The sequence below is a fragment of the Tachysurus fulvidraco genome, chromosome 15 (genome assembly GCF_022655615.1).
Source record: "Tachysurus fulvidraco isolate hzauxx_2018 chromosome 15, HZAU_PFXX_2.0, whole genome shotgun sequence".
Classification (NCBI taxonomy): domain Eukaryota; kingdom Metazoa; phylum Chordata; class Actinopteri; order Siluriformes; family Bagridae; genus Tachysurus; species Tachysurus fulvidraco.
Window position 1 is genome coordinate 9571470 of NC_062532.1, and position 12882 is coordinate 9584351.

General features: G+C 41.2%; 1 protein-coding gene across 2 annotated transcripts; it reads right to left on the reverse strand.

Annotated features, from left to right (window-relative positions):
• Window positions 1–6446: 6446 nt before the first annotated feature.
• On the reverse strand, window positions 6447–10629 carry LOC113639636 (transcription factor SOX-9). 2 transcript variants are annotated; one of them, XM_027141649.2, is made up of 3 exons: window positions 9956–10629; window positions 9286–9533; window positions 6447–8528 (listed from the first exon to the last, which is right to left on the reverse strand). In XM_027141649.2, the coding sequence occupies exons 1-3, from the start codon at window positions 10369–10371 to the stop codon at window positions 7795–7797; spliced, it is 1398 nt and encodes a 465-aa protein (XP_026997450.1). In that variant the 5' UTR covers window positions 10372–10629; the 3' UTR covers window positions 6447–7794. The 2 variants fall into 2 exon arrangements, with proteins under 2 accessions (XP_026997450.1, XP_026997452.1); XM_027141651.2 differs by having other exon boundaries at window positions 6447–8525; window positions 9956–10621.
• Between the last annotated feature and the right edge of the window lie 2253 nt (window positions 10630–12882).

Genomic DNA, 12882 nt, shown 5'->3' on the forward strand with positions numbered 1-12882 from the left:
TAGGGCACATTTCGTGTACATTAGCTATACAGTATATGATATATGATATATTTGTTTCCATACAGCTGAAGATGTGATATAAATAGTACTTGTTTTTGTATCATTTCATAAATCACATGCAAATTAGTTCATACATGTAAATCTCTACCTGCCACTTTGGTGAATGAATTTTATGCTGGATTTCTGTGAAAATGATTTTTGAATTAAGAGCTGAATGAGAGAAGTAATCCTCCTTGCTGTGCCATGTTTGCTAACTTGCTAGCCTTTGCCATGCTGTGCTTTATTGTGGCTAATTATTGAAAGGTTTCTGTTTACAAAGCAGTCCAGAAAGCATGTGCAACGAAAGAACATACAGTACACGGATCTTTATTTTGCTGTCAAAGTCAAGTGAATATTTCACCTCCTAGTTCTCTTCAGCACCTTCGGTGAATCTCTCCCAAAACAGGAGTCATTCACTCCATTGGTATACAACTTCACAATGTGCTTTATAGTTCAGCAAATTGTAATGCTGGACATTATGAGTGAAAAGATTGGTTTAATTATACAAAGTACCATATAAACTCAAAGCATTTTTTAGCTTTAAGGAGGATGTGCAGCATCACTTAGCAGAACATTTAGACAAACACTAGTATAACTTTCACCCCACAGCTCCACTTGAGCAAACAGTTTTTGTGCATTTGGGGCCCAGGCTGTAAACGGATTACTCCAACTGAGATTTACAAGGTAACAGACTAGCAAACTAAGACAAACTATGTAACATCAGCCCACATGTGTGGTGGAGCCAGCAACTATAATTTTTAAAAGTAGGTAATTGAAAACAAATGGAGGTTCGGAAAAGAAAAAAATAAAACTTAATGACATCAAGATTGCTCCTCTGTATGTTATTGAATAATGGGCATAGAGATGGAGATGAGATCCTTGGATTATGCTCAGACTCTGCATCAAATTAAGGCCAAGTGTGTAGTCTACAGCATTTGATTGTGTCCAGATCATAATTCTAATGCTAGTAAAGAGCACTGGCTGTTGTGGAAGGGCATTTCTGAGAAGTATATAAAGAATGGCTATGCACAATTAGCATACAGTAGATGTTTAATAGAAACAGGCACATTTTTTGTCTTATTTCTGCTTTTTTACGGTATTTACAGATTAAACCTATCCAGAGACAATGGGGGCTTTTTATTTGAATAGTCATGGACAGTGTCATTTACTTCCAAACTTTTAAGTGTGTCCTGAAATCCTAATGCACAACATCAGCTCTGATATCTGCCTCTGCTATAGACACAAGCAAGAGCTGACAGTGGATAGCCATCCTACTAATCCGGCCTAGATGATGTGTGTTTTCTGCTACCTCTATCCCTCACTCTCTACTCAGCCCCGGCCATGTGGAGTGCCTAAAGCCACAGATACATTTAATGAGATTATGATAATAGAATTTTGCTGCTCTGACCTGGGGATTCTGCCAACCTTATCCTCATCCTAAGACAAAGAGAAGGAGCTGCTGCAGGGTCCCTCAGGCCGCACTGCAGCCATGGCTTCATTTCTTAATGGGGCTAGACTAGATGAATATTTACTGAGTGCATACCCACTTCCTGAGTGAAAATGTATGGGTTAATAGAGAGAGAGGGTGAGTGTGAGAGAGAGAGAGAGAGAGAGAGAGAGAGAGAGAGAGAGAGAGAGAGAGAGAGAGAGAGAGAGAGAGAGAGAGTGAGTTACCTTTTAAATTTGTACTGTATGTTTTTCCTACTTACTGTGAACTAAAACACAAATAAGAATGTGTTATAATAATAATAATATTTTTTATTATTAACACCATATTATTAGATTTTTACTTGTAAAAAACTTCTACACTACAGATATGTGTGCTTGAATATTTAAAAAAATACTATCCATTAAAAAACATAAGATGCAAATTAGTATATCTCATTTGTATCAATGTAAGCACTGTATCGAATTAGAGAGATATACTGTTGTTTATATTGCTAAGTATATTGAAATTCAGGTTTATTTACAAAAGCTCACAGTAAAGAACTTTGCTAGCAACATAGATTGATATTCTATTGACTAGCCTATACAATGAATTATACTTAACGTATAAGTATAAAATGAAGTGTACTTAATACACTTTTGGACAGGTTAATTCGTTCTTATGCGTGTCATATAATACACTTTAAGAGCAGACTGCCAACGAAAAGTAATGAAACCTTAATACACCTTCCCAAGGTTGGATTACCAATTTAAGTCTTTTTTAATGCTACAAAAATTTCCATATCCACTCACAGTCATTGATTGGCAGTGACGTTTCCTTGGCAACGTAAACAACCGACAACAGTGTTGGAAAAGAAAGTACGCATATCAGAGCAGACGGTTTCAGTAACACAGTTGTTTTGCAGAATGTTGTACAGTCATTTTTGTGCTTAACCAACAGCCAGTAGCAAAGGTTTTCAAAATTGTATATACCTGATATATGTTAAATAACTAAATTAGGTCAGATACAATATGTCGAGAAACACATGCTATGATAGAATTTGAATTGAATACTGAGATAAAGAAAAAAAAAGATAGGTAGGTGCATGGTGTCCTGCTACTTAGTTTGGAATCAAACTACTCCAAATGGAATGAAGTGCACAAAGGCACACAAGTGGTTATTTTGTATGTTTTAGATTGTTAACATGGAGCAAGATGTGGATACAATATTGATGAATATAGTATATAGAATAAAGGCACAATGCTGGACTATGAGGATTGATCAGGATCATTGGAGTTGGCACAAAATGATAGTTATTTGCACACACATTCATAACACATTCATAACACATTCATAAGAACACATCAAAAGTAAGTAAATAAACTGAAAAGTCCATTGTTTGCTTCAGTTTGTTTTGCAATCCACTTCACTTCACAACACACCACACCACACCACACCACACCACACCACACCACACTAAAACACAACACACCACACCACACCACACCACACCACACCACGCCACACCACACCACACTACAACACACCACACTACAACACACCACACTACAACACAACACACCACACCACACCACACCACACCACATTACAACACACCACACCACACCACACCACACCACACTACAACACACCACACCACACCACACCACACCACACCACACTACACCACACCACACTACAACAAAAACACACACACGCAAAACAAAACCACAACAAACCCACACACAAAAACACAACACAACAACACCCAAAACACACAACACAAAACCACACACACCACACCACACACAAAACAACACAACACACATCATACAACACACCACACCACACACAGAAACACACAAACCCACACAAAACACACCCACGCCACACCACACCACACCACAAACACCACACACAACAACACAACACCACACACCACACCACACATCATACACCACACCACACCACACCACACATCATACACCACACCACACCACACCACACCACACCACACCACACCACACCACACCACTTCACTCCACACCACACCACAACACTCCACACCACACCACACCACACCACACCACACCACACCACTTCACTCCACACCACACCACACCACTCCACACCACACCACACCACACCACACCACACCACACCACACCACACCACACCACACCACACCACACCACACCACACCACACCACACCACACCACACCACACCACACCACACCACACCACTTCACTCCACAACACACCACACCACACCACTTCACTCCACAACACACCACTTCACTCCACAACACACCACACCACACCATTCCACACCACACCACGCCGCTTCACTCCAGACCACACCGCTCCATTCCACACCACACCACACCACACCACACCACACCACACCACACCACACCACACCACACCACACCACTCCATTCCACACCACACCACACCACTCCACACCACTCCATTCCACACCACACCACACCACTCCATTCCACACCACACCACACCACACCACACCACACCACTCCATTCCACACCACACCACACCACACCACACCACACCACACCACACCACACCACTCCATTCCACACCACACCACACCACTCCATTCCACACCACACCACACCACACCACACCACACCACACCACACCACACCACAACCACGTTCCCATTCCACACCACAACCACACCAACCCACACACCCACTCCTTCCACACCACACCCCACCCCCCCACTCCCTTCCACACCCCACCACAGCCACCCCACTCACACCACTCCATTCACACAACCCACACCACTCACCACTCCATTCCCACACCACACCAAAACCTCCTCCACCACCCCACCACAACCCCCCCACCAAAACCACACACCACACCACACCACACCACTCCACTTCACTACACCACTCCACTTCACTACACCTCTCCACATCACTCCACTCCTCTCCACACCACAAAACTCCTCTCAACACCACACCACTCCATTCCACAACACCACTCTACACCATTCAATTTAACACCACACCACACCACTCCACACCACACCACACCACACCACACCACACCACTCCACACCACACCACACCACACCACACCACACCACTCCACACCACACCACTCCACACCACACCACACCACACCACTCCACTCCACACCACACCACACCACACCACACCACACCACACCACACCAAATCACTCTACTCCACAGTACACAACACCACTCTATTCCACTCTACACCAACTCCACAACACTCCACTCCTAACATACCACACACCCTTCTATCCTGACTTCTTTCACTTTCTTTTGTTGCTTCTATTGTCATCCAGTTACCAAGGGCTCAATTTCTTTGCTCTTTCCCTCTTTCTTGTGGGGTCTTAAAAAACCAAAAAAAAAGACCACACATTGGGTCCGGAGGGGGCCGACGTCTGTGTGGAATAATAATGGAGTCCTCCTGGGAAACATGCCCTCACAGAGGCCAGTCTGACAGCAAAGAAAAATTTGGTCTAGTTTCCGAATGGCTCACAGGAACATTTATCAGTCCACTCCCACTGTTTGTGGGCTTGTGTGTGGCCATGATGCTTGCACACATTCATAATAAATGGGTTATAATGCTTCTCAAGTTTCTCGATACATTCTTTATATACTAAGCAATACCATATATTGTACATCCCTTGATGTTTTACTACCAATCAATATCAGCCATATCAGAAATCACAGCTAGCCTCATGGCTTTGCCTTCTAACCTCTTTGGTTGAGGTCAGATGTTGTTATGACTTGCTGATGATGTCATTTCCTGGTGGGCATGAAGCATGATGTCATGAGGCATGTAAGGTAATTACGTCAGTGATGAAGGATGTAGGCAGTAGCCTACACTGTGTGCTTGCCTAGTCACATGCACCGAAGGAGTGTTTTTGGTGGATGTTGAGAGAGCAGCTGCAATTCAGAGTAACACAGGAGCCTACTCCTTCTTCAAAAAATATGTGCTGATGGCTTTATCAGATGTGCCCCACAATGCATTGCATAGCATAGCTACTCTTTTTCATAGTTTATGCTGGAGAGTTTTGGTACTGGACAAGAGTCTAATGGTGGCAGATGAAGGGTTTGGTATTCCCTGGTCTCCTGGAGCTCTATCACCAGATGTAGGGTGTGGTATAGTCTGACCAAGAAATTAAAAGGTATTTAAAGATACTCTCTCTCTCTCTCTCTCTCTCTCTCTCTCTCTCTCTCTCTCTCTCTCTCTCTCTCTCTCTCTCTCTCTCTCTCTCTTCCCGCACAGATGCCACATTTTGTCAAATGAGAACGATGATGTTAGAAAAGTTCAGTCCCGGTTCGTCTCCCATCCCAATTTCAACTCTTTCCAAATCAAACTTTGATTGTGTTTGTACAGTCTGTGATTTTTCAGGTTTTTTGTGATTCTATTATATGAGACGTCACAATGAATAAACAGCATCCTGCTGTCCGTTTATTTCTTTAAGCAGTGGGGAAAGATTGGTCTTGTTTGTTATAAAAATAGTGCTCAATAGTGGACTGTGAGCTCATGCACAGAGATCCAAGTTTCACACCGAGCACTTGTTTAAAGCATTCTGTGTTAAGATTGTTTTGTTTTAAAGAGTATGTTGTGTTGTGTGTGCAAAATAATCAGCTAATGAGTTGTCTTTTCTATTTTGTCTGGATATTGTTACATTTTCAAGCGTCTACTCATATTTTTTTTTTTATGAAAGTGTGAAATTGAGAAGGCAGACTGTTTAAATCAAGGAATAATGATGATGATAATAATAATAATAATAATAATAATAATAATAATAATAATAATAATAATAATAATAATAATAATTATTATTATTATTATTATTATTATTATTATTATTATTATTATTATTATTATTATTATTATTATAAAAGCATTAAAATCAATATCATCTTGTTGTTTTTTCCAAAAGCTGAATAAAGTCATGGCAAACATATTGGATTTATTTTCTATATGTTTTCTTTTTATTGCAAACGGTATGATACAAAAGATAAGCTGTTCTTAAAACAATGGTGTTTTCAAAAAAATCATTGCATTAAAGAATGTCATGAGATCTAGAATATGAAAACAAAAATAATGAGGAGTAAAACTTTACCAAAAAAACGTATGCTGGTGATTTTTTAAAGAAGAATGTCTTTACAATGTGGCCGAGGCCTCCAGTTATCCATATTTGTTAGAATTAATTGAACAAAAAAAGGAAAAAGAAAACGTCCAGTTATTTCTGTTTTGATCAAGTTTTATCACAATTATAAGATATCTGTACACAACTAATTAAGACCATTTAAATGGAAACATTTACAAATGATAAATAAAAACAAGACTGAAGTTAAAATTTGCACTGCAACTAAACTGTGGTCCCATGGGTGGGGGGTGGGGGGGGGATTCATATCGAATTAGTCAGACAGAGGAAAAGTAAAAATAAATCAAATGCAAATAATTATTACTTTTCAAATAAAGTTATTACTAATTAATAAATTAAAAAGGTCAAGACTTGATGGGGGTGACAGATGAATGAGCAAGTGATCAATAAAGACCTTTAGGGAAGTCTCGGGTCAAAGGCCACTTCCTGGTCCTCTTCAGACATGAGGAGCAAGATGAACGATGGCTACTGAGGCACTGTGGATCTCTACACTGCTTTACCAGGCACTGATGGCACACAGACAGACTTGTATCTCAGCTAAAACGAAGGCTTCACGTGCAGCTAAATGGCACTTAGTACACGTATGGCATTTCCAATGCAATATATGCAGATATGTTCAAACACAAACAGGAAACAAACTTTGCCCATTTCTAAAAGAGCATGGGAATCACAAGAAAGGTGTACAGAGGAACAACAAGGGGAGTGTTGACTTTACAAAAATACACTGGTGAGAAGTAAAGACCTCTCGCATCCTCTGTAAATGTACAAAACCCCCAGAACAACCTGAAAACAACCAAAAAAAGAGATAATACATACACAGTACATACTAACAAATATTTATAATGAATATGTCCTCACAGAGGATTCCTCTCTTTTCAAGCGAGTTTCTTTTTCATCAAAACTAGAAAAATATAGTCGCAACTCAGAGCTTTTAAAAAGGCACTGTCGGGAGCCGTTTTTGATAATTCGTTACTTAAACAATAAACATTAGTCCTGCTTGTTTTCTGGATTTGCTGGTGCAGGAAGTGGACAGCAGGTCCTATGAGGCCTGTGCGTATGAGCAAAGTCTTATGGATAAGGTGGTACTAATAATTTAGTCTGTGCTCTCGCCCGTCTCTCTCTCTTATTCGCATTTTTGTGTCACTTAAGGCCGGGAGAGCTGGGTATAGACTGGCTGCTGCTCCCACTGGGGACTGTGGGTCTGAGGCACATTTGGAACACCACTAGCATCAGCGACAGGAGTGTACATGGGCCTCTGAGCTGGACTCATGTAGCTAAATGTGGAGTAGAGGCTTGAACCCTGGTTGTAGTAGGAGGCAGCACCTCCCTGATGGTCGCTGTAATCATACTGAGTGCGAGCAATGGATGGGTACGTGGATGTGGCGGCAGTATAATGTTGTAGATTGAAGGAACCGTAAGCCACATGCTGGGGTGAACCCTGACTCTGCTCACTGTAGTGGCTTGGGCTGAGCTGCTCTGTCTTGATGTGTGCTGGGCGCTGCTGGGCCTGACCCTGTTCTCCAGCTGTGCCAAGCGAGGTCAGAGAGTGCTGCTGAGGCTGCTGCTGAGCCTGCTGTTTGCCCATCCAGCCATGCCCACTGGTGCCTGCCGTCTGGCCCATGCTATAACCAGAGGAGGAGTAGGTCTGGGCTCCATGTGTCGGCAAGTACTGGTCAAATTCGTTCACGTCGAATCCATCCATGTTGGAGATGACATCGCTGCTCAGTTCACCAATGTCCACGTCACGGAAGTCAATGTTGAGCTGGCGACCCGTGCCCTCAGGAAGCGTACGGCCTTCTCGCTTCAGGTCTGATTTCACACTCGGTACATCTGTTTTGGGAGTTGTGGGGGGAGTTGGAGGGCCCTGAGACTGACCTGCTTTAAGGAAGAAAAGAGACGGTTAACCACCTAGCCCTTTTCATAACAGAGTAAATAAGAAAAAAGACTAAAATTTAGAAACTGGTTATGGGATTTGAAAGAACGGGGATTTTGTTCGCTTTTGGGGTTTAGCTGCAATCATACCATCATATTACATTTTCACTGGAGACTTTTGAGCAACGACAAACAAATGAAGGAAAGAGAATTACAAAGTTTGCATCAGCCTTCAGTAATCTTTAACAGCTTTATTTTATTTACAGTTGCTCAATGTTTTAAAATGGTGATCAGCACAATATAAACATGTATCATTTGGTTCTATTCTCTATTCATAAACATTACTGTGTAACACTCTCTCATGCAGCTGATACCAAGTAAAGTTAATCCTTTAGACTATATTGTGCATGAAGCAATACTGAAGTTTTGGATAAATACATACGAAATACATGTTAGGTTCTAAAACTTATGTGTTTTAAAACACTTATGATCGTGTTGCCCTTGCGGAATAGAATGATCAGTTTCCTTATTTTGCAACGTTAAACGGAAATAAAAAAACCGCACAAGTGTCTATATTTATTTAAACACAATGTTGTCCTATAATGTATCATGTTGCACGTATATAAACTATATTTTTACAGGTCTATTAACATTACTATAATACTTGGAATCATTTCAGCATGTGTCGGAAAGACATGATTACTGAGAGACTGTATTTTGATTTTTTTAATTTATTTTATTTACTTTGATTTACTTGACTCACCTGAGTGGTCTCCGGGTGAATGCACTTCGCCCATGCTGGATGCTGGAGAGTCAGCTCTCTGTAGGGCTTTAAAGATGGCGTTTGGGGAAATATGTGTATGCTCGCCATCCTCGGATTCGCCCTGGCCGCTCTTCACACTCTTCCTCCGCCGGGGCTGGTATTTGTAGTCTGGATGATCTTTCTTATGCTGCACACGCAATCTCTCAGCCTCCTCCACAAACGGCCGCTTCTCCCCTTCATTCAGCAGCCTGAAAAAGCAAGTAAGTAAATTAGCAATTATGCAACTAAACCCTTTTCACACTTTGCTTCCTCTTAACATGTTATTTTCTTTATGCATGCTTTTATTATTACTATGTATTACTTATTATTATTATTATTATTATTATTATTATTATTATTTATTCATGACATTCTTAGTATTATTCATATTGTTATTGCATTGAATTGTAAGAAATAAATTATGCAATCATTTCGATATTTAAACCTTTTTATATGTGAGTGTTTAGGCTTAATTTATTTATGGGTGGATCATTGAAATGTTTATAATAATAATAAGAAGAAGAATGCTGATAATAATAATAATAATAATAATAATAATAATAATAATAATAATAATAATAATAATAATAATGTGCATACAATAAAAGTGCAATGCATGAGAAAAGCTCACCGCCAGAGTTTGCCCAGGGTTTTGCTGAGTTCTGCGTTATGAAGGTGAGGGTACTGATCAGCCAGTTTTCTGCGTGCCGCCTGCGCCCACACCATAAACGCGTTCATGGGCCTCTTCACGTGCGGCTTGCTTTTCCCCGAACCGTTCACGCGCACCGGCATTGGCACGAGCGTCCAGTCGTAGCCTTTGAGCACCTGTGACACGGCGTCGCGGATGCACACAGGGAACTTGTTTTCATTCTCCTCGTCTTTCTTCAGCCTGTTCTCGGACGGCGGCCGCGTGTTCTCGGTGTCAGAGCCCGAGCCGGACTCACACGGGGAGGCTGCAGAGTCTTCCGACATGCTCGGACTCGGTGCGTCGGAGAGACATTTGTCCTGCTCGTCGGCCATCTTCACGTACGACTCGAGGAGATTCATGCGAGAGAAAAGAAAATGAAAATAGAAGAAGAAAAGTTTTGTCGGATTGAAGAATCCTGCACAGAGCGTGCAAAAAAACGATGGGTAAACTTGCTGTCAAAAGTTGTTCACAAGTCCATCAGAGCGCGTTGAGATCCGAGCGCTGCTGAAACTTTCTCAAGTCTTGGACCGGTGATTAGTGAGGAATCCCGATTCCTTTACAGTGAACCCAGGGCTTGAGTGGTGGAGATGTAATGAACAAACTCCCTCATGCTGCTCGCGATTTTATAGAGACTCGAGGCTTAGAGGCGGAGACGGAACATGATACCCCTTCCCCTCTCACTGTGTTTGTGTGTGTGTGTGTGTGTGTGTGTGTGTGTGTGTGTGTGTGTGTGTGTGTGTGTGTGTGTGTGTGTGTGTGTGTGTTTATGAGTGTGTATATGTGTGTTTATGTGTGTGTATGGGTGTATGTGTGTGTATGTGTGTGTCTGTGTGTCTGTGCGTGCGTGCGTGTGTGTGCGTGCGTGCGTGTGTGTGTGTGTGTGCCCGCTCGCGCAGCAGTGCATACGGATTGAAAACGAGATCTTAAACTCTATCGGTGAAGTTGAACAATTTTGTGAACGCACTGATTTGAAGATAACACGAATAATCGCTACATGTGTTATAGATTAGATGCGGATTAAGATTATGGATGCGCTACGTGTTAGTCTGTAACTGTTATTAATGTATACATCAAGCAAAGTCTTAAGCAGGTGTCGTCAGGCGTAAACAATCTTCTGGGAGCTGACGTTGTGTATATAGCCGTATGAGTGTTCTGTAGAGTGAACTTTCTGTATATAACCTACAGTTCATATGAAACGAACAAACCACTAGTTGCGCTTTTATGCTACATGTTTTGCGGCCAGGATATTTTAATTTTATGACTTTATACACATGTAGATCTCAAGCATACACAGGAACACTTATATTTGGTTGATCAGACTAGCTTTTCTCCCACAGTGTCTCTGTGTTTTATGTGATCTACATCATAGTTGAATAAATAGTTTTTTTTCCAAACAACACCGCAGTGGATAGAGGAAAGAAACAGAATAGTTTGTACACTGTTCCTCAGGGTTAAACTCAGGGTGTCAGTGAATTCAAGCTGCATGTTGTTGAAGCCTGGTTATACACTTTCAATATCTCCAACAGGGGGAGACATGAGTTTATAAACTCCTGGTCCTCTGGATAAGCTTCAGTGTAGAGATCCACAACTCCCTTAACACAAGCAAACACCACTTTTAGTTTGGCATCAGAAGCCGAAGAGTAAATAGTAGTACATTTACCACACTGGTGAATTATGTTTTATAATTATTACACATTTATTCAGCCCCCCCCCCCCCCCCCAAAAAAAAAGCGATCACAAACAGACACAACAAATGAGTGATTTCAATTGTATTAGGTCATTTTAGTGTTAGTAAGCATCAGATGTTTTATTATAAGACATTACTTTTTGTTTTAGACAGGTATATTTTATAGGCATTCTATAGTCAGGTACTATTTTAACTGTAAATGAACCTTCCCATAGACCTGCACAGTAAAAATGTATTTCATAAACAAGATTTAAATGTGTACAGTAATATTTTGTCTATTCATTAGAGCCATTCTTAAACTTTCCTCTGACAGAACATGTTATGTCCAGGTCAACGTTATTTACAGTCTACTTATTTTTGAGTTATTAAGGTTTGGATTAAACCTGTTTGGTTTATTCACCAGTCAAAAGGTTAATCATTATAAGAAGCCAATAAAAATATAGGCTAATAACTTTAATAATAGTGGGTTACAAATCCTGGACCCTGGGTTGTGCTTGACAAACGCCAATCCTCAGCAGACCCGAGTTTGAGACCTACTTATTTAAACAACACAGAGTGAGTCTAAGATGAATGAGTCAAAGAGTAAGTGAGTGACTGTCTAAGTGACTGAGATAGAGAGAGAAAAAATGAGCGAGTGAGTAAAAGAGTGTGTAACTGATGTGGCAAGTTAATTAGTAAGTAAAGGAGTGAGGGAGGGAGGGAGGGAGTGAGGGAATGAGTGAGTGAGTTTACGATTGTGTGGGTGAGTGAATAAGTAAATAAGTGAATGAGTAAATAAAAGAGTGAGTAAGTGAATAACTGAGTGAGTAAATGAGTGTGAGTGAGTGAGTATGACAGAGTAGATAAGTGAGTGAGTGAGTGAGTGAGTGAGTGAGTGAGTGAGTGAGTGAGTGAGTGAGTGAGTGAGTGAGTAGATGAGTGAGTGAGTGAGTGAGTGAGTGAGTAGATGAGTGAGAGAGTGAGTGAGTGAGTGAGTAGATGAGTGAGTGAGTGAGTGAGTGAGTGAGTGAGTGAGTGAGTGAGTGAGTGAGTGAGTGAGTAGATGAGTGAGAGAGTGAGTAGATGAGTGAGTGAGTGAGTGAGAGAGTGAGTGAGTGAGTGAGTAGATGAGTGAGTGAGTAAGTGAATAGATAAGTGAGTGAGTGAGTGAGTGAGTGAGTGAGTGAGTGAGTGAGTGAGTGAG

Bases quoted from the DNA above. Each gene is read 5' to 3' on its own strand.
- LOC113639636 (XM_027141649.2), bottom strand. From the start codon at position 10,371: ATGAATCTCCTCGAGTCGTACGTGAAGATGGCCGACGAGCAGGACAAA. The intron at 9,534-9,955 runs GTGAGCTTTTCT...TTGCTTTTTCAG, and splicing joins ACCCTGGGCAAACTCTGGCG to GCTGCTGAATGAAGGGGAGA. The intron at 8,529-9,285 runs GTGAGTCAAGTA...TCTTCCTTAAAG, and splicing joins TTCACCCGGAGACCACTCAG to CAGGTCAGTCTCAGGGCCCT.